Here is a 20,135-nt window from a genome sequence, read left to right as displayed (position 1 = left end):
CGCCGCCCCCGCCGCCCCCTCCGCCGCCGCTGAGCCTGCAGAAAGCGCTGCAGCAGTGCGAGCTCGTCCAGAACATGATCGACATCAGCATCTCCAACCTGGAGGGGCTGCGCACCAAATGCGCCACGTCCAACGACCTCACGCAGAAGGAGATCCGCACCTTGGAGGTGAGGCGCGGCCCGGAGAGGCAGGCAGGCAGGCTGGCAGGCTGGCAAGAGGGTGGGGGGCTGAGAGTGAGGGGTAGTCCAGGGATGGATGGACGCACACGGGGATGGGGGACTCTGGAGCTCAGGAGGAAAGGGGGGGCGCTTCTCTCGCCCCCACTCCGCCCCGTCCATCCCCAGTCCGGGCCCTCGAAGGCTATGCCACCGAGGGGCGCGCGGGGAGACGCGGAAGGGGGGGGGGTTCCTGGTCGTAGCTGTGAATGTGTTTGTGTGTACGAGAGAGAGAGAGAGAGAGAGAAAGCGCGCGCCACGGAGGCTGCGCGTCCTGCAGGTGCCTAAAGGTGTCGCTGGCTTTCTTTCTTTTTTAGTAGGGGGGAGGGAAGAGAAGGGGATCTCCCCCATCCTTGCCCTCGTTAGGGCAATTTTCCTTCCTGGTTTTCTCCTTGCTCATTAACAGAGCGATAGATCCCTCTGCCCCCCCCCCCCCCAGGAGGCCGTCCGTGGATACAGCCTCCCTCTTGTCGTGGCTGCTTTTGCAGGGATAGTTAAAAATAAAACCGTCTCTGTGGACTCTTGGGAAGGTGGGGAGAGGCACCAGAGAGAGAGACCCTAAAGGTGCCTCCTGGAGCAGCTGATTGGAAGGGTTCCCCCCACCCAAGTCCCCAGTCCAGTCCTTTTGGGAACCCAGAAGGCGAGGCTTTGGTGAGGGTGGGCCTCTTTTTGCCACGCGTGGTTGAAATGTGGGGTGCGGGGGGGGGGGAGGGAGAGAGAACCAGATCCACGTGTTCGTCACGCATGAGACAGGCGCCATGCGGAGCTTTGACTTGGGAGCATCAGCAGGGGCTATTGGGTGAGGCCGAAGGGGGCCCATCTCGGCCAGCACCCTGTTCTCACAGTGGCCGGCCGGAGATGCCTTATTGTGGGAAGCCTGCAAGTCGACAACTCTCCCTGCTTGCCGTTCCCAGCAGCTCCGTACGCAGAGGCAGATATGCCTGGACAGGAGAGGGAGGTCAGGGCCACTGTGGCTGGTAGTAGCCACTGAGAGTTGCCTCATTTCCCCTTAGTTCATCATCTGAATTGTCACCCAAATTGTCAAAGGCCTGTGTTTCTTCCTGCCACCCCCCAATTTATTAATTTGCAGCTGTGCCTGGCTTTGCATCCCTGTTCTCTGAGCAGCTTTGCAAAGTTTGCATAAGCACTAGTGCACCTTGACCCAGGACTCCAGCCTTTTGCAGCTCCTGCTGGCAGCATCTCTGCCACCTGTCTCAGGTCTAGATGCTCAGAGGGTTTGTTATTATTATTACTACTATTTTCCTTGGTGCATTCATACCCCACCTTTCCCTCCAAGGACGTGCATGTTCCCCCCCCTCCTTATTTAATCCCCACAACAGCCCTGTGAGGTAGGCGAGTCTGATACACAGAGACTGGCCTCCAAGGTCACCCAGTGAACTTCATGGCCAATGAGCAGAGATTTGAACTTTGGTCACCCAGGTCCCAGTCGAGCTCTCTAACTGCACCACACTGTTCTGCAGGCTCTTTCAGACTGGTGGCAGCTCTGATGTAGTGGTAAGCAGCTGGACAGGTGGATAGTGTCACTGGTGGGCCCCCTCCCCAAGTGGACTTGCCCCCTTTCCGCTGATGTCCCCTTGCTTTTCTCTCCCCTCTAGGCCCGATCCATGCAAACCTTATGGTGGTGCAGCTGGCACATTTGCAAAGCTAAGCAGGATCTGGTATGGTTTCAAACTGGATGGGAGACTGTACAGTATGTTGAGATTCCTGCATGGGAGAGGGTTGGACTAGGATGATTCTATAATTCCCCTCTAGGCCCAATCCATGCAAACCATGCTGTTGATTGGGTCCTTAAAGAGGGCTGGTGGAGGAGAGCTTGTAGGAGCAAGCAAGAGGGGTGGAATCAGGCCCCCAGACCTCTGTGGGTCAGAAGTGGAGCCATGTAAGCACTGCACCCCTCAAACGTAGTTCCTGACCCCTGATAACTGCCCTGCTGCCTTGGTTTGACCTGTTCCTATAAGTCCCCTTTGCAGTTCCTGGACTCTGCATCTTGAAGAGCTGTGCAGAATGGGCATTTTATCAGCTGTGGCAAAAGTGGGAAACCTCCAGCCCACAGGCCAAATGCGCTCCTCCAGGGCTTTCTGTCTGGCCCCTGAAACCTTCTCCAGTTCCACCCTTATTTCCAGGACACACCATTCACAAGCCGGGCTTCACACCACAAGAGTTCTGGGCCGGCTGGAATGTGTCCTTGAACCCTGACCATGCCTCTTAATTGCCTGGATGGGAATGGAGGGGAGTTTTGTGTGTGTGTGTGTGTGTGTGTGTGTGTGTGTGTGAGAGAGAGAGAGAGAGAGAGAGAGAGAGAGAGAGAGAGAGAGAGAAATGTGTCCTGTAGAAATCAGCTTACTGCACAGAAGTAGAATCAACTTCTGTTACTCCACCCACTTCTGCCTCTGGATTCGCCCATCATTAGCATGTGGCCCCCGGAATGTTGCGCAGGAAGGATTGTGGCCCTCAGACTGAAAAAGGCTCTCCTCCCCTGACCTGTGGGCCTTCCTTAAAGCTACAAGGGTAAAATTGTGGTTCGGTTTGCCAGAAATTAGTAAAGCGTGCATCCCTGAACACTTGTCCAGTTGTGGGTTCTCCTGTGGCAAACGCTCATTTAGTGGCTTGTATCTCCCCTCCCTGCTATAGGTTTCTTGTAGCACAGGGGTGTCCAAACTTTTTCCAAAGAGGACCAGATTTGATGAAGTGAACATGAGAACTGCCCCAGGGGCCACATTAAACCAGCAGACGGGCTGGTTCAAATCCCTGGGCCTGACTTTAAACATACCTGTTGTAGCAGAATGTTCATGTTAGGACTGGCTGCCATGTAAAGGACGAAGCATCTCCTGCGGGTTTGATGATGGCCTTGATAGCTTTTATTCTTTTCTTTTCTCAAGCAGCTCTTGGTTATGGCAGCTTAGTGGTACCTCCAGGTTCAGACGCAGTCTACCATGGAACTGAGAAACACATATGTAGGAGGTCCAAGGCATTTCCCAGGCCCTGCTCAGATCCTGACTTGCTAAAGTTTAGCAAAGTTATTTCCTTTAGATCAGGCGTTTGTCTGCAAGATCCGTTGCTCAGCAGTAGAGCATGTACTTGACTAGTTTGGTGTCTGGCATCCCCAGGAAAAAAAGGATCACGGGCGTTGGGAACTGGAAAAACTCTTCTGCCTGGGGCTGGCTTTACATATTGCACGGCAGCAAATTCCGTGCTTGCGAAGAACTGCAGGTGATTCCATCCTCCTCACCAACTTTTCTGTCTGACCTGCGTTTGCGATGACTTCTTTGTTGTGTTCACACATTACATTTTCACATGTACGATTAAAACTTTTTGGTGGATGCCTGGAAAACTGCAGGCGATTCCCGAATGCACTTTGCTGCCAGACAGACAACTTTGCAGACACTTCTCTGTTGCATTCACACATTACATTGACACATGTACATTTGCGTATGCCTGAAAAACGTCAATGTTTGACATAGTCCTTAAACCTGGGAGAGGTGCTGGTGGTTGAGGTCATTGGACTGACCATTCGGTCTGGATGAAGAGAAGGACGCTTAGGTCGGAAGCTTCCTGCTGAAGGTTGACCCAAGTCTTGTCCTGTTGAGGGGCCACATGTGGATGTGCCCACATCTCGCTGATCCAAACGAATGGCTGAGGAAGCACTCAAAGTAACAGCAGAGTTGAAAGTTTTGGATGAACATGAATGATAGTTAAAAATGTGATCGTATAATTATCAGGTTCACTGTATATAACTAACAAAAGAAGAGTCCTGTTGGGTCAGGCAACTGGCCTATCTCATCTTTGAAGGCCATCCAAGACCTTCTTCATGCAGTGCCTAATTAAACTGTGGAACTCATGGCCTAGGACCCTCATACCTATGGGACCACCTCTCCCGGTATGCCCCACGGAGGACCTTAAGGTCCATAATTAGTAACACCCTAGAGGTCCCGGGCCCTAAGGAAGTCAGATTAGCCTCAACCAAAGCCAGGGCCTTCTCAACATTGGCTCCGGCCTGGTGGAATGCTCTGCCTCATGAGACCAGGGCCCTGCAGGATCTGATTTCTTTCAGCAGGGCCTGTAAGACAGAGTTGTTCTGCCTGGCCTTTGGCTTGGAATCAACTTGATCCCCTCTCCCTCTTTCTTTTTCCTTTCTCCTTCTGTGATGGAACTCCTATCTGGGGACTTCCCTGGCTTTTTTCTGGCCCACGTAGGACCAGTCTGGATAGTTGGCCTTGGTGAAGACTTGACGTTTTCATCCCCCCAAAAGTTTTTGATTTGAGTTTCTGCTGAAATGAGCCTGCATTTTAATGTTGTATTTTAGTCTTGTTTTTGAGTTGTGTTTCAATCAATTGTTTTTGTGCCGGTGCTGGCTGCCCTGAGCCCGCTCTTGGCTGGCAAGGGCGGGGTATAAATAAAATTTAATAATAATAATAACAACTCACTCCCACAGGAGGCAGTGATGTCCATCAAGTTGAATGGAGTTGAAATAGGATTGGACAAGGCTACTGGTAGCTACTAGCTATGACAGCTCTGCTGTGCCTCCATGGCTGGAAGCAGCCAATGCTTCTGAATCCAGTGGCTGAAAACCACAGGAGAGGAGAGGGCTCTTGTGTTCGAATCCTGGTTGCTGGTTTCCCACAGGCATCTTGTTGGCTGCTGTGAGAACAGGATGCTGGACTAGAAAGGTCATTGTCCTGGTTCAGAAGGCTCATTTTATGTTCTTTACGAGAGTGGTCACAGAACCATCGGGCCACTTGCTCTTGCGAATAGATGTGATTGCTCTGAAGTAAACAGTCCGGGGAGTAATTCAGGGAGGATGTCTTTCCTAGCCCCTCTTTGGAGATGTCGGGGATTGAACACAGGAACTTCTGCATGCAAGAGCTACGGACCTCCCCATGCAAACACCACATGGCTTGGTAGGCTTATTGGAACAAATAAGTTTTGCAGCAGGTGCCAAACGCAATACAGTGAAAGAGCCTGAAATCAATGAGCAGGGAGTTCCAAAGTGTGCACGCTGCCATAATAAAGGGCCCATTTCTTGCAAGTGCAGAATGAATCTCATTTGTAAAAGTGCCATTTCCACATTTCAGTGATGTAGAAAGAAATGTACATTGGCAGAGGAGGGATCCCACCAGAGGACCTTTTAGAGTTCCTTTTTTAAACAATTTTTTTATTCAAAATTAGAACAAGACATATTATCCAAAAAACATATCATCCTTGTTCCCCCCCCATTTTTCCTCCCCCCCAACCCCCCACCCCCTGACTTCCCTCAGTTCCAGTCTTTGGTTTCTCTGAGACTGCTGTTTTCTGCATGTTACAAAGTTGTATAGATCGTCAAACTATTTAGCTGATTATTATCAATAAAAAGTTTGTGAATGTTTATTCAAAACCTGCCAAGGAGTCCAGTTCGCTTTGTTGCATCTTCAGATACTTTGTAAAGGGTTCCCATTCATCCTTAAAGTCACAGTTATCCTTGTCCCATAGCTTATATGTCAGTTTTGCCAGTTCTGCATAGTCCGTCAATTTTTCTTGGCATGATTCTTCAGTTGGGGTTTCTTCAGTCTTCCATCCTTGTGCTACCAGAACTCTCGCGGCCGTTGTCGCATACCTGAAGATGTTTTTCAGCTTTTTTGGCAGGTCTTTCCCTACAATCCCCAACAAAAATGCCTCGGGTTTTTAAACAAATGTTAAATGGAACATTTTCTTCAATTCATTGTATATCATTTCCCAATTTTTTAAAATTACATTACAATCGCATATGATAAAATGTCCCTTCCTTTTCCTTACACTTCCAACATATATTTGAATTAGTTTTGTACATTTTCCCTAACTGCACTGGTGTGTACCATCTATACATCATCTTCATGTAATTCTCCTTCAATAGGGAACAATCTATTAATTTTATATAGTTTTCCATAATTTTTCCCAATCTTCCATCATAATGTTGTGACCTACATCTTGTGCCCATTTAATCATAACTGATTTTACCTCTTCATCTTTCGTCTCCCATTCTAATAATATGCTGTATGCGGCCTTCAGTAATTTCCCTTTCCCTTTGATCACTTCCGTTTGAAACCTAGATCTTGTATAACTGAATCCTTTCTTACTAGAAAGGACCTTTTAGAATTCAGCGAGCCTCTGCCAAAAGCCACGAGGACTCAGTTGAAGATTACGTGTAGAAATGTCTCAGTGTTTAGAGCACCATAAGCAAGACATGCTCAGAAGGGACTACCAAAGTGCTGTAGGCTAGTTGTTCTGAAAGCTTCCTCCATTCCATTTTTTAAAAATAAAAATCTAGCAAGGCCACCTTAAGGTTTGGGTTTAACAGATGGGCTAAGCAGCCTTGACTTTTTGGAAGTGAAAAAAAAAGATATTTTAAGGTTATGTCATTGGCCTTATCAAGGAAAAGCATCAACCCAGCCTTGCAAAAAGCTTCCCCTTGCCACTTGTTTAGTTACTGGCACACAGAAATTGCTGACACAGAACCTGCACTAGTCTTTTGCGTCTGAAAGGGGGAAAAACAAACAAAAAAGACCACCACATTTTGTAAAAGTTCCTTTCTGGGATGCTAATGGGCCGTGATGGTTTAAAACAAACAAACAAACCCTCAAAACTGGGCAAGGGGCAGTTTATATGGCAGCTCAGTGGCAGAGCAACTGCTTTGCATGAAGAAGTTCGCAAGTTCAATCCTAAGTTCAATTCAAGCCTCTCCAGGTCCCCTCAAGTCTGTTCTCAGATCAGCTATCCTAGTAGCTGATGGGCCACAAGGCAGGGAGCCTGACAGCAGGTGGCGCTGATGACAGGCGAAGCCAGCTGATGCAAGTTTGGTCCCCATCCTCCCCCGTGCTGAGTATTATAAGGGTGGCACTGAGGAGGAAGGTGACAGGCAAGGCTACCCATTGGACTGCTTGTAAGTAAGAAGGCAGGAAGCCAATAGCTCACCGAAGGACCCAGGCTCTCTCTATCCTTGTTACGATTATGGTCTCTCTTCTTCAGCGGCTACATAGGAGCCTGCCTCAACTCACGTAGCCCAGTACTGATTGGCTGTGGCTCTCCACAGCGTCGAGCAATGTGGCAGCTGCTCACTGGAACTGGTAGGGCAGAAGGCAGGGAGCCCAACAGTAGGTGGCGCCAGAGCCAATGACAGGTTGAGTCAATGAATTCTAGTCTTGTCACTACCCTCCTTTGAGTTCCACAAGGGCAACATTGAGGCTAAGGAGGAGGAGGAGGAGGAGGAGGAGGAGGAAGAAGAAGGTGACTGGCAGGGCCACCCTATGGACTGGTTGTTAGTAAGGGGGCTGGCTGAGGGCAGGCTAAGCTGGGTGGGGCATTGCCCCATTTCCCCAAATGGGCCAGCCTCTGCTGCTGCTTGCCATGTTCTCCACTGCCTCCGTTCCCCTCTTTCCTCACCCCTTCTGTGTCAGTTTTGAAGCTACAAGATCCTCTGGGCTGAGACTTCTGTTCTTTAAGCTATAAGCTTCACACAGATTGATGGGGCTGTCTAATTAATAAGAAGGACCGGCAGGAATCTCTTAATTAGATGCCTGGTACAAATGATGCTATAGAATGAGTTCCCATTCCTTCCATTTCCAATGTTGAAGCACAGAGTGATGATGCTTAGGTAGGCATGGGGGAGGGAGGCTGCCCCCAGGATGGCTTTGGGCCCCTTCAGATGGGAGTTTTCTGCTTGTCTGTTTGTTTTGGAGTGTGTATTCTGCCAGTGGCGTAGCGTGGGGGGTGCAGGGGGGGCCGGCCGCACCGGGCGCAACATCTGGGGGTTAGGGAAATCCACGGGTTAGGGGGTGCAAATCCACGGGTTAGGGGGCACAAATCCATGGGTTAGGGGCGCAAATTACTTGCCTTGCCCCGGGTGCTGATAACCCACGCTACGCCACTGTATTCTGCAACATGTCAATAGTGCAATCATAGTGGAGCTATACTGGACTGTCCACATGTCATTCTGCATTCCCAGTTGTTCAGCAATGCCAGTGCATTATTGCCATGGTGAAGAGCACTATTATTATTATTATTATTATTATTATTATTATTATTATTATCCTATCCCACCTTTTCCCCTGACAGGGACTTAAGGTGACTTACAGATAAAATAATAATACTTAAAAACATGGAGAAAAAATTGTTTTAAAAACAACTAAACATTAATATAATTAAACACAAACAAACATATATAAATCTACTAAAAACAGACCGATGGTTACCATAAAAACAGCACAGCACCCTTTCATTAAAAGCAGTCAGTTTCCAAAAACTGGTTGGAATAAGAAGGCCTGCACCTACTGGGGGAAAGACAACAAGGTGGGAGCTAGTCCAGCTCTTCTAGGGAGGGAGTTCCAAAGTCTGGGAGCAGCCACCAAGAAGGCCCTCTACAAGCTGAAGGTGACGTGTGGTCCTCACATCAACTCTGTGAGGTAGGATAGGCTGAAAGTAGGCGACTAGTCCAATATCGCCCCAGTGAGCTTCATGGTCCTTGGTCTCGGACCTTGGTCTCTCAGGTCCTAGCCTAACACGCTAATCACTGCACCACCACTGACTTTAAGTTACAGGACATGCACAGATTGTAAATGAAGCAGTGTGTCCCCCACAAAAAATAACCTGTTGAAAGTAGGATTTCATAAAACTGCCCTGATTCCACTGCGAGCTGAAATCAACATGAGTGCACAACAAAAAAGGACATCTGGTGTGGGGAATCTTTGGCCCTGTCATATGTTCCTGAACTACAACTCCCACCTCCTGGGCTATTGGCCATGCTTGCTGGGGCTGATGGGAGTTGTAGTTCAGCAACCTCTGCAGGTCCAAAGGTTCCATGTACCTGCCTTAGAGTGTGCTTCCGACTCTTATTTGCAGCTGTGTCTTAGCATGCCAGCTGGGTCTGTTTAGGAGGAACTGGGGGGTGGGGGTGGGGGAAGAGACACTCTTAAGCCGTCTCCCAGTTCTTTCTTTGAAGTATCACCTGGCATCATATCATGCCAGGAGACTGACAGCCGGGTGACCCTGCCCACCTGGCAATGTGGCTGAGTACTGGTTATGGCCTGCTAGCTGAATCCATAGCCACACCTGTGGTTTATATGGTGATGACACATAGCGGAATTGTTTTTTTTTTTGGGGGGGGTGATAGCATTTTGTTCACACTACACTGAGCGACTGGAGGTGATGACATTTTGTTTTCATTTTCTCTGCTGGCTGCCCATATGCTGTGGGTGTTTGAACATATCCCTGTTTCCAGAGATGGCTCCACTTTATTATTATTTTTTGGAATCTGCCGGAGGCAAGTTTTTTTTTAAACGTCCTCCCGTCCCATAACTGTCTGAGACAGCAGCATGGTGAAGGAGGTCACCGGCACTGACCTAAGACAAGGGGGAGAGGGCATGTGAAATGGATATATTGCTGAGCAGCAGGGATGGGCAAATGTGATTTCAGTTTCTCATTTTTCTAAACTTAAGTTCTACTCCCCACATTTGCACACCAGCTTGCAACAGATTTGTCTTCGGTTAGGTTAGGGATCAATGAATTGGTCTGTTTTGGTTTTTCTGAGGTTTCGTACACGCCAGACATTTAAAGCACACCAACTTCCCTCAAAGAATCATGGGAACTGTAGTTTGGTGCTGCAAAGTATAGCTCTGTGTGTGTGTGTGTGGGGGGGGGGTAAACTACAGTTCCTAGGACTCTTTGGGTGAAACCATGTGCCTTATATTTGCTTTAAATGCAGCCTCTATGTCTCATTCCCCCCATTCTTAAGCTCAGCTCTTCACATTTCCACATCACTTTGTGCTATATTTATTTTAAAAAGTCTTTATGAAAATCAATCCACATTTTAGTATAGATGTCTACCCATGTACATATGTATGCGTGCATTTTTGCTTAAGATACACATTTTTGCAAAGCAGTCTTCCCTAATATAATTCATTTTGGTATGTTATTTCTGCTAGCATATGCAATTTTCATCCACACTTCCCCTGAAGTACAGTGGTACCTTGGGTTACATACGCTTCAGGTTACATACGCATCAGGTTGCAGACTCCACTAACCCAGAAATAGTGCTTCAGGATGAGAACAGAAATCGCGCAGTGGCGGCACGGGAGCAGCAGGAGGCCCCATTAGCTAAAGTGGTGCTTCAGGTTAAGAACAGATTCAGGTTAAGTACAGACCTCCAGAACGAGTTAAGTACTTAACCCGAGGTACCACTGTATATACATTTTTTTAAGCACAACTTACTTGGCTAGGAAACCTCATTGCAAAATTCAGAGGAGTGGCGAGGTTCAAAGGAGGGCCAGGTTTCGGTTTGTGGATTGTTTCAGAATGTGCAAATGAGGTAGATTTCACCTCTAGCTGGGAGCTGAATCAAATCTCTCCCCATCCCTATTGAACAGGACCTTTCCTAATAGCAGAGGAGGGGGATTGCATGCATGGAGTTGAGGTCTGAGGCCGTAGATAACTCTGAAAGTCCCCAGCATATTGCACTGATCCAGATTCTAACTACAGAGATGCAGATCTTAGTGCCACCTGCCCAGCAAAAGCGACACACAGACGAGGCTGTGCCTCTCCAATTTACGGTGAGAAATGCAAATATTGCAAAGCTTACAAACGTAATGAATGTCTTCTGCTTTGCAAATGGATGATAAATGCTCTTTGGCCCACAACTCATTTAGTGTGGGGATATATAGCTTCCCTGGTAGAGCTCTGCATGCAGGAAGTCTCAGGTTAAACAATATCCAGTTGCCTGGACAGAGAAAAAGTTCCTGCTTGGGCAGGAGTGAGGAGTTTAAAAGTTGGCACAAAATACACCTGCTGAATCTCTGACAGAGAGTTCCACAGGATGACAGCAAAGGCTCAGTTCCTCAGTTGTCATAGTTTTATTTATTCTTACTGTAAACTGCTCAGATTTTTTTAAAAAATGAATTAATGGTATATAACAGTGCGGGTGGTGCTGTGGTCTAAACCACTGAGCATCTTGGGCTTGCCAATCAGAAGGTCAGTGGTTTGAATCTCTGCGACGGGGTGTTGCTTGGTCCCAGCTCCTGCCAACCTAGCAGTTTGAAAGCACGTCAAAGTGCAAGTAGATAAATAGGTACCGCTCCGGCGGGAAGGTAAACAGTGTTTCCGTGCGCTGCTCTGATTTCGCCAGAAACGGCTTATTCATGCTGGCCACATGACCAGAAGCTGTACGCCGGCTCCCTCGGCCAATAAAGCGAGATGAGCACCGCAACCCCAGAGTCGGTCATGACTGGACCTAATGGTCAGGGGTCCCTTTACCTTTTTTTAAAACTATCTTTTATAATAAATAACTATCAAGCGTAATCAGCAAAGAGCTGTTAGGTAGGGCAATAGATATTGCCTTCTTTAGTAATGACTGAAGCCCACAGGGGAATCCGGTACTGAGAGTGGGACCTCAGTGATAACAGTGGGAAAACTGTGGGTTAGCTGTAGAGAGCCTCCAGTCTCCCAGCATTTTGGGGCAGGGATATGAGTGCCTAGCAATAGTTTAGATTTGTAGAATTAAGGTGCTGTGTCACCCCATCACGACAAATCTACTTTGGAACTCCTTGCTTATTGACACGAGGCAGGCTCCTTTGCTATATCCTTTTTAAAAAACCCTAATAAAAACATTTTTGTTTAGACAAGCTTCTCCAGACATGTAGAGCAGGCATCCCCAACCTTCGGCCCTCCAGATGTTTTGGACTACAATTCCCATCATCCCTGACCACTGGTCCTGTTAGCTAGGGATCATGGGAGTTGTAGGCCAAAACATCTGGAGGGCTGCAGGTTGGGGACGCCTGATGTAGAGTGTTGATACACGCTTTAATTTCCTTTTAGCTTCCTGTTGATTTAAACGATCCCAGATTTCTCTTTGAGGTGGGATTGCTGCATTTCAAGCCTGTTCTGTGTGCATTGACTTCTCCCCTGTGTTCTTTGTTGTAATGTCAGAACCTGGGACAGCACCTGGTGGAAGCTAGAGATGCAGATCAGGCCAAAAATCACATGGGGGGTTATGTCTGAAAATATGAATACAAGTATACAACACTAGCAGGAAGTGTTAGAGAACTGGGCCAAAACAAACAAGATGAATTTTAACAGGGAGAAATGTAAAGTATTGCACTTGGGCAAAAAAAATGAGAGGCACAAATACAAGATGGGTGACACCTGGCTTGAGAGCAGTACATGTGAAAAGGATCTAGGAGTCTTGGTTGACCACAAACTTGACATGAGCCAACAGTGTGACGCGGCAGCTAAAAAAGCCAATGCAATTCTGGGCTGCATCAATAGGAGTATAGCATCTAGATCAAGGGAAGTAATAGTGCCACTGTATTCTGCTCTGGTCAGACCTCACCTGGAGTACTGTGCCCAGTTCTGGGCACCACAGTTCAAGAAGGACACTGACAAACTGGAACGTGTCCAGAGGAGGGCAACCAAAATGGTCAAAGGCCTGGAAACGATGCCTTATGAGGAACGGCTAAGGGAGCTGGGGATGTTTAGCCTGGAGAAGAGGAGGTTAAGGGGTGATATGATAGCCATGTTCAAATATATAAAAGGATGTCATATAGAGGAGGGAGAAAGGTTGTTTTCTGCTGCTCCAGAGAAGCGGACACGGAGCAATGGATCCAAACTACAAGAAAGAAGATTCCACCTAAACATTAGGAAGAACTTCCTGACAGTAAGAGCTGTTCGACAGTGGGATTTGCTGCCAAGGAGTGTGGTGGAGTCTCCTTCTTTGGAGGTCTTTAAGCAGAGGCTTGACAACCATATGTCAGGAGTGCTCTGATGGTGTTTCCTGCTTGGCAGGGGGTTGGACTTGATGACCCTTGTGGTCTATTTCAACTCTATGATTCTATGATTCTATGATTCTAAGTGCCCGGTGCTGCTTGTAAATTCGAAGAAACTAAAATACATTGTGAATTTTATATGGAAAGGGTAATTTATGAGTTTTAGGGCTGCATGAACCCCCAACCCCACCAATCCTGCATTCTGAACTGACCTGGGCAGCTCTTGCTCCAGTCCTGAATCCATTTTTATGTTTGTGCATAGGTGAGCTACAGTTTAATTAGGGTTGGCACCCAGTGTCCAAACATAGACAGAAGCTACTGCCTCCACTGGGACATGGGTGGCGCTGTGGGTTAAACCACAGAGCCTAAGGCTTGCCGATCAGAAGGCTGGTGGTTCGAATCCCCGTGACAGGGTGAACTCCCGTTGCTCGGTCTCAGTTCCTGCCAACCTAGCAGTTCAAAAGCACGTCAAAGTGCAAGTAGATAAATAGGTACCACTCCGGCGGGAAGGTAAATGGCGTTTCTGTGTGCTACTCTGGTTAGCCAGAAGTGGCTTAGTCATGCTGGCCACATGACCTGGAAGCTGTATGCCGGCTCCCTCGGCCAATAAAGCAAGATTAGCGCCACAACCTCAGAGTCATCCTCGACTGGACCTAATGGTCAGGGGTCCCTTTACCTTTACTGCCTCCACTATGAGAACCTTCATCCCATGTCTGGCTACGATATCTCAAGAGCTTCCAAGTTGGTGCAGGTTGGAACCATCCTGCCAAATGTTGGCTGTGACTTCAAATTATGCAGGTTAGACCTGTCACAACAGATTTGGCAGAGACCCACCCACCAAAGGGGTTGACAATATAGTTGGAGGTGCGCAAATTAGCGTAGTTTGGACCCCATAGTTTGCTCCCCCTGATAAGTGAAGTCACACCAAAGTCATGTTTTGGTCCACCATCTTGATTCAAAATGGTGCCCAGTGCCCAAATATTGATGAAGACTGCCACCCCCACTTCAGGAACCCTCGTGCTGAGATTAGCAATGATATCTGGAGAGTTTACAGAGTCTACAGAGAATGGACGGACAGAGAGGCAGACAAACCACTCCCTAAAACTGGCATCCCTAAACTCGGCCCTCCAGCTGTTTTGGGACTACAACTCCCATCATCCCTAGCATACAGGACCAGTGGTCAGGGATGATGGGAAATGGGAAATGTAGTCCCAAAACATTTGGAGGCCTGAGTTTGGGGATGCCTGCCCTAAAATATACATGTTGTTGGCATCCATCTGTCTCTGGAGACAATGGAAGAGTGAGCCTTTGCGGGTAAAGTCAAACTGTTAGAGAGTTACAGCCCCTGCTGCGGCTGTAGAGACCGGTATGGGAGAGACATGTTTTGTTGCAGCTGGGGCAGATGAAGGCATCCAGTTTTGCTGCAACAGGTGAACCATGGCTTTTCTTCTCTCTGCTCTCCTCCCAGTAGTTATTCCTCCTCTGGTCACCACTGTGGATACAAAACCCGACTGTCTCCAGATTATCTGCAAGGGATTCCCATACAGATGAGTTAATGTCGCCTGCCTTCATGTCATGTTTTCAGACATCTTTGTAACACAGTGCTGGTCTGCCAACAGGCCTGGTACCTGAAGCCGGCTCCCTGCAGAGCACGTCCTTGGGGATCCTGCCATTTTCCATCCTTTGAGCATGACCAGGCCAGTGTAGACGTCGCTGAGACAGGAGTGCAAACAGGCTGGGGATTTGGGCTTGGGAGAGCACATCTTTGTTTGAGATTCTGTCACGCCATTTGATGTCTAAAATCTCCCTGAAGCAGGCACGTGGAAGGCGTTGAGGCGTTGGTCCTGGCGGGTGTAAGTTGCCTATGACTCATTTCCATATAGCAGTGGGCTCAACACACAAGCCTGGTAGACCTTCATCTTGGTATAATACTAATAATAATAATAATAACAACAATAATATATTTATTATTTATACCCCACAGATCTGGCTGGGTTTCCCCAGCCACTCTGGGTGGCTTTCAACAAAACACTAAAATACAATAACCTATTAAACATTAAAAGCGTCCCTAAACAGGGCTGCCTTCAGATGTCTTCTAAAAGTTTGGTAGTTATTTTTCTATTTGACATCTGGTGGGAGGGCGTTCCACAGGGCGGGCGCCACCACCAAGAAGGCCCTCTGCCTGGTTCCCTGTAACTTGGCTTCTTGCAGTGAGGGAACCGCCAGAAGGCCCTTGGCGCTGGACCTCAGTGTCCGGGCAGAACGATGGAGGTGGAGACGCTCCTTCAGGTATACTGGACTGAGGCCATTTAGGGCTTTAAAGGTCAGTACCAACACTTTGAATTGTGCTCGGAAACGTACTGGGAGCCAGTGTAGGCCGTTAGCACCACATTGCCCCATATCTTTTTGGAGAGGTGAGCCATTGCCGTAGCTGCCTTCCCAATATGTTTGTCCAGCTCAGCATTGATGGGGAGGTTGCTATGTTCATCGGAACATAGGAATCTTACTTAGATGGAGACACACTGATTAATGTGTCTGGTGGGCACACCCCTTGCTTTCATTCCAGATGCTTAGTGCTTGCTTTGCATGCAGAAGTCCCCAGATTCAACCCCTCCATCTAGGACTGCCTGAAATGCTGTTGAGCTGCTGCCAGTCAGTGTAGACAGTACTAAACCAGATGGACCTAGGGCCTGACTCCATACAAGGCAGCTTTCTCTGTTCGTGTGCCGTAAGGGAAGGGCTGCAGTGCAGTGGTTAGAGCATCTTGCTCAGTTGGTTAGAGCATGGCACTGATAATGCCAAGCTTGCAGGTTCGATCCCCGTGTGGGACAACTGCCTATGCCTGCATTGCAGGGGGTTGAACTAGATGACCCTCAGGGTCCCTTCTATGACCTGAAAGCCCCTGGTTTGAATTCTAGCATTTCCAGCTAGCATTGGCAGACAACCCTCTCTGAAACCCTGGAGAACTGCTGCCAGTCAGTGTAGACAGCACTAGCTTAGAGAGGCCTGTGGTCTGACCCGACAGCTTCCTATGATCCAGAAGAAGGGTTCTGACTAAAGTGGTACTTCGGGTTAAGTACTTAATTCGTTCCAGAGGTCTGTTCTTAACCTGAAACTGTTCTTAACCTGAGGTACCACTTTAGCTGATGGGGCCTCCTGCTGCCGCCGTGCCGCCGGAGCACAATTTCTGTTCTCATCCTGAAGCAAAGTTCTTAACCCAAGGTACTATTTCTGGGTTAGCGGAGTCTGTAACCTGAAGCGTATGTAACCCGAGGTACCACTGTACTTGGGCGAGACAAGTTTGACCGTCTTCCTTCCCTCCGAAAGAGAGACTTTGCTCCTGTTAAAACGGCGCCTCCCTTTTGTCTGCCCTCCGACGCACAACCAGCTGTCCTTTCGGGAGCCTGGCACAGTCCTGGGGATCATCTGTCACTATAGTCGGGCTCTCACCTAATGTTGGAAATATGCGTTCATTAAACTTTCAAGCGCAGCCTCCCTTTGCCAAGGGAGCTCTCCAAGGTGGGTTGGATTTCTGCTCCTCCTCTGACGGAATCGCTGGTTGACCTGCCGGTGGGGGACGGGCGGGCGATTGTACTCCACCTCGAGCGGCTGGCTCCGTGCCTCTAATTTATCACTATTATTATTATTTTTCTCTCCACCTGCGTTTCTCCTTTGTTTTAGCGAGATCTTAATCTCCCAGCAGGGCAGACCGAGGGAGCAGTTTCCAGCCTCGGCTGACGTCAGTTGCAGCTCCGTCGATTAGCTGGCGCTAGGCACTGGGAGAGAGGTGCAGCTGTCGTCCCTCTCCCTGGCGACCAGGTTTAATGCCATCCTTACCACCTCTTGCTTCAGCGAGTTGACACAGTGTGGTCCTCTGAAGCTCAGCAGGGCATGTTTACTCATTTATTTCGTTGCCAAGTAGCTCTGCCCGCTCTGCACAACAACCCTGTGAGGGAGGTTAGGCTGCAGCTGGCTCCCACTGTCATCCAGTGAGATTTATGACCGAGTCAGGATTCGAACTCTGGCCTCCCGGGTCTTAGTCTGACACTGTTACCACTGTTACCACTACACCGCACTGGCTCTCCTGTGACTGGGGCTTGCTGTCCACACAGGCTAGCACGGAAACAGGGGTGGTGCTCGCCTCTTGAGTATATGCTAGTTTTTCCAGCAGTTGTAAGCAATGGAGGTAAAGGGGCAGTGACCCAATCACTGTTTACTTTTCCGGCTGGTTCACCAGCTATGACCCCTCTTGGACAGAGGTGACTTGGCCACTGTCCTCCGTGCTTCATGCTGAGTTCTGGATTGGATGACTGTAATGAGTGCTACATGGGGGCTGCTCTTGGAAACTTCAGTTGGTCCAAAACGCAGCATCTGGATTACTGGATGATAAACCATTTAGATCTTGTGTAACCCCTGCTTCCTAACAGCTGCGCCAGTTGCCAGATTGTTTCTGGGCACAATTCAAGGGGCTCACATTGCCCCTATTTTCTGGAGGCAATCCTGGTTTTACAGAAGCTGTCCCGGTTTCATGATCTGATCCCAGAACGTCCTGTGTTTCCTTAGCACACCACTATTTTCATCAGAAAAATGTTAGGGGGTCTGGTAAAGGTAAAGGGACCCCTGACCATTAGTTCCTGTCGTGGCCAACTCTGGGGTTGCGGTGCTCATCTCGCTTTATTGGCTGAGGGAGCCGGCGTACAGCTTCCGGGTCATGTGGCCAGCATGACAAAACCGCTTCTGGCAAACCAGAGCAGCACACGGAAACGCCGTTTACCTTCCTGCTGGAGCGGTTCCTATTTATCTACTTGCACTTTGACGTGCTTTCAAATTGCTAGGTTGGCAGGAGCAGGGACCGAGCAACGGGAGTTCACCCCGTCGCAGGGATTCGAACCGCCGACCTTCTGATCGGCAAGTCCTAGGCTCTGTGGTTTAACTCACAGCGCCACCCGCGTAGGACATCCCTATTTTCATCAGATAAATATTGGAGGGTATGGAGTTATGTGGCCCCCGAGCCAGGAGATATGTAACTGTACAATCTTTAGAAGTCATCTGAAGGGAGCCCTATATAGGGAAGTTTTCAAAAATGGTTTGTTATATTTTTACTCATGTTGGAAGCCTCCCAGAGTGACTGGGGCAACCCAGTCAGATGGGTAGTGTATAAATAGCATTATTATTATTATTATTATTCAATAGGACATCCCTATTTTCATCACAGAAATATTGGAGGCTATGACATTGGTGTTTAAAGACCTAAATAACTCAGACCCCAAATACCTGAAAGACTTCCGAAGTAGGGTTTTGGTTTGATCTAACGGGGCTTTTAGGTTCTTATGTTTAGGAAGATGAATTTTACACTCTCTGGCTACTGCTTTGGAATAAAAGCAGTGAAGGATGGCAGAGGGATAGAAAGAAGATAACAATGCAATAGAAAATGTGTCTTAATTTAGGTTTAGGGTTGGACAAATCCACTGATTTCATTTTCTCTGAGTTTACGCACATACCGTACATTTAAAAGCACGTTACTTTTCCTCAGAGAATCCAGGGAACGGTAGTTTGTTGAGTGCTGGGAATTGTAGCTCTGTGAGAGGTAAACTACAGTTCCCAGGAGTCTTTGTGGGGGGGAAGTCATGCGCTTTAAATGTATGGTATGTGTATGGAGCCTCAGTTTATCATCTCCCCAGCCTAAGCTTGAGTTTAGTTCCCCATATTCCCACAGCAGCTTGCGGTATATTTATTTTAAAAGTTCCTCATGAAAATTCCTCGGCATTTTAGTGAAAATGTTTCTATGACACTTTACCTAATATGCATTTTTTTTTGAAGAGCAGTTTTCCCACTAAAATGCTGATGAATTTTCATGAGGATTTTTTTTCTTTAAATAATAATAATAATGATGATGCAAACGGATGTGCAGAACTGCACTTATGACTGGAGAAACTGAGAGAAACCAAAATGGATCGATTTACACATCTCCAGCCCACCTTTCCCATGAAGGCGAAGGTGCAACTGCTTTATCCTCCTTTCCTATGGTAAGGCCCCATCTGCACTATACTTTTCAAGCAGTATCACCCCACTTTTAAACAGTCATGACTTCCCGCAAAGAATCCTGGGAACTGTAGTTGCCCGGGGTGCAGAGAGCTGTTGGGCAAAACCCCTATACCCTTCCCAGAACTACAATTCCCAGAGTTCCTTGGGAAGAGGCACTAACTGTTAAACCACTCCAGGAACTGTAGTTCTCTGGGGAGAACAGGGGCATCCTAAGCAGAGATGGAGCTAGCTGCTCCAGCACCCAGGGGTGGGGCCATGGGGGCGAGGCAAATGTCCCAGGGGGGCATCGCGGCAAGCGTCCCAGGGGGCGAGACGCCCATGGGGGTGGAATGAGCAGCCCATGGTAGGCCACACCGCTTTGCCAGCAGCCTTCCTCCCTTCCTTTTGACAGCTTGGGGGAGGATTCCCCCCCCAGGAAGCAGCCCGGGAGCGGGGGGCAATGGCGTGCTGCCCGCCCGCGACTCTCAAACCTCCCCTGAGCTGTCAAAATGGTCGGGGAAGGTCGCTGGCAAGGCAGCGCAGCTCAGCTCTGCCCCTTCCCCTGACGACTTGGTGTAGGATTGGGAGTTGCGGGTGGGCAGCGTGCTGAATGTCACCCCCCTCAGTGATGACACCTGGGACGCACCACCCCCACCGCCCCCCTTCCACCGCCCCTGATCGTAACAACTGTCAGCACCCATGACAAACTATACTTCCCAGGATCCTTTGCGAACTGCTATGTTGGCAGGAGCTGGGACAGAGCAATGGGAGCTCACCCCACTGCGGGGATTTGAACTGCCAACCTTCTGATTGGCAAGCCCAAGAGGCTTAGTGGTTTCGACCACAGTGCCACCTGTGCCCCCATATCTATCTATCTATCTATCTATCTATCTATCTATCTATCTATCTATCTATCTATCTCTATCATCTATCTATCATCTATCTGTCGTCGCCGTCGTCTTCTTCTTCATCATCATCATCATCATCATCATCATCATCATCATCATCATCTATCTAAAGATATATAAGGCACAGCCCCCATTGAAGAGTTTGTAGTGCCATATCACATTTAAACCACAGTAGAGGTGAGGGAGAGGGGCTGCTTAAAATGGCG

At 48.4% G+C, this 20,135-nt stretch overlaps 1 protein-coding gene across 1 annotated transcript in view; it reads left to right on the top strand.

Annotated features, from left to right (window-relative positions):
* The window catches only part of KSR2 (kinase suppressor of ras 2), a gene marked incomplete at its 3' end in the record, with an annotated part of 190,741 nt that continues 170,606 nt past the window's right edge, over positions 1-20,135 (top strand). Inside the window, exon 1 of the mRNA XM_081175270.1 lies at positions 1-167. Within this exon, the coding sequence (XP_081031396.1) occupies positions 75-167 (93 nt within the window). The 5' untranslated portion in view covers positions 1-74. The remainder of the gene's footprint in view (positions 168-20,135) is intronic.

Source organism: Podarcis bocagei (genome assembly GCF_964188305.1).
Source record: "Podarcis bocagei genome assembly, chromosome: 16".
NCBI lineage: Eukaryota > Metazoa > Chordata > Lepidosauria > Squamata > Lacertidae > Podarcis > Podarcis bocagei.
Note: the sequence above shows the minus strand (reverse complement) of the source record. Positions and strands in the feature narration are given on the sequence as shown.